The sequence below is a fragment of the Cyprinodon tularosa genome, unplaced genomic scaffold (assembly GCF_016077235.1).
Source record: "Cyprinodon tularosa strain WSP-4 unplaced genomic scaffold, ASM1607723v1 ctg369, whole genome shotgun sequence".
Lineage (NCBI taxonomy): Eukaryota > Metazoa > Chordata > Actinopteri > Cyprinodontiformes > Cyprinodontidae > Cyprinodon > Cyprinodon tularosa.
Genome location: NW_024039084.1, coordinates 1,191,307 through 1,192,826, shown reverse-complemented (window position 1 = coordinate 1,192,826; position 1,520 = coordinate 1,191,307). Strand labels below are relative to the sequence as shown.

At 43.9% G+C, this 1,520-nt stretch overlaps 1 protein-coding gene across 1 annotated transcript; it reads right to left on the bottom strand.

The window, feature by feature from the left end:
* Positions 1 to 548: 548 nt before the first annotated feature.
* LOC119790603 (histone H2B 1/2) lies at positions 549 to 964 on the bottom strand. The gene has a single exon (XM_038296206.1). The coding sequence runs from the start codon at positions 924 to 926 to the stop codon at positions 552 to 554; it is 375 nt and encodes a 124-aa protein (XP_038152134.1). The 5' UTR covers positions 927 to 964; the 3' UTR covers positions 549 to 551.
* Positions 965 to 1,520: the final 556 nt, after the last annotated feature.

Genomic DNA, 1,520 nt, shown 5'->3' with positions numbered 1-1,520 from the left:
TAGTTATTTCTCAATTCACAAGAATGTGAGTAATCGCCAAGTAGGTTCTTGAGAAGAACACAGGAAAGTCTGGACTTTGGGAGAACCCAGAAGCGTACTTGAGCTGCATTTCACCTGTTAGTATCAAGATAATAAGTTCTTTATCTATTAATTTAGTGGGGGAATAATAAAGTCAGTTAAACACATATCAAATAAACTTTTTTGCCAATTAAAACAAAACAAAAAGAATCACCATCGAGCCAGCGGTACTTCAGCTACTGCAGACGGGCTAAAATTAGCCCTGACTGTGGTTATAGTAATGGTCTCGCCACACACACACATATTTTGAAAAACACTTTATAATGCTAAGTATAATTTGGGCTCCAGTTGAAGTGCATTGGGTAGCCTCCAGCTGCCTGTATTAAAATCTGTTATTAAAACAGTTTAGCACAATGTTTAATACAAACAATAACCAGATCCTTAATATTCCCACTTTGTCAAAGGAAACAATTGCTCTTGTTGACATTTGTGTGGCCTTTAAAAGGGCCTTTGTTGAGTTTGCGGCAGTGAGTTTACTTGGAGCTGGTGTACTTGGTGACAGCCTTGGTTCCCTCAGACACTGCGTGCTTGGCCAGCTCACCGGGCAGCAGGAGGCGCACAGCGGTCTGGATCTCCCTGGAGGTGATGGTAGAGCGCTTGTTGTAGTGAGCCAGGCGGGAAGCCTCGGAGGCGATGCGCTCGAAGATGTCGTTGACGAACGAGTTCATGATGCTCATGGCCTTGGAGGAGATGCCGGTGTCGGGGTGCACCTGCTTCAGCACCTTGTACACATAGATGGCGTAGCTCTCCTTCCTGGTCTTTCTCTTCTTCTTGCCTCCTTTGCCGGCGGTCTTGGTCACGGCTTTCTTGGAGCCCTTCTTGGGCGCAGACTTGGCGGGTTCAGGCATCCTGATGCGTTCCTGGAAACAGCAATGAATGAACTGGAGGAGGAGACCAGTGATTATATACAGGGTGTATGTAAAATAGTCTGTGCTGTACCCTGTCTCTGATTGGTTTACATTCTCGGAAGGTTAGAGCAGCTATTGGTCCTCAGTGAGACTCTTACTGGTTCTGTGTGTGAGAGAGGGGGGATGGGAGTTATAATGCTTCTTAGTTTGCTCCTGTTGTAGCATCACAGTAAGAAACGATCTGAGCATTTCTGTTTTTATCTATTAGCCCCTTGCCTCTGTCATCAAGGAATGAAAATGTTCAAAAACAGTTCATGTGCAACAGAAAGCCAGAAGAACAAAGAACATCTGCCCTGTAATGAACTTCCATGCTGCTTAAATAAGATTCCTAGATAGGAGTCGAAACATCTACAACAACTGAGAGAAAAGGAAATTCTGTTAAATACAGCTTACTACAGTGAAATGAACTAGCAAGAACACTATGGAAGTTAGCCATTGATACTAGCTCATAGAGGTGGAAAATGAATGGCAGAAAAGAAAAAAGAGGCGAAAATACACCGGTTTGCTGAGAAAAACCACAGCGATGTGTTGGAT

Excerpts from the sequence above, each read along its gene's own strand:
- LOC119790603 (XM_038296206.1), bottom strand. The coding sequence starts at position 926 with ATGCCTGAACCCGCCAAGTCTGCGCCCAAGAAGGGCTCCAAGAAAGCC.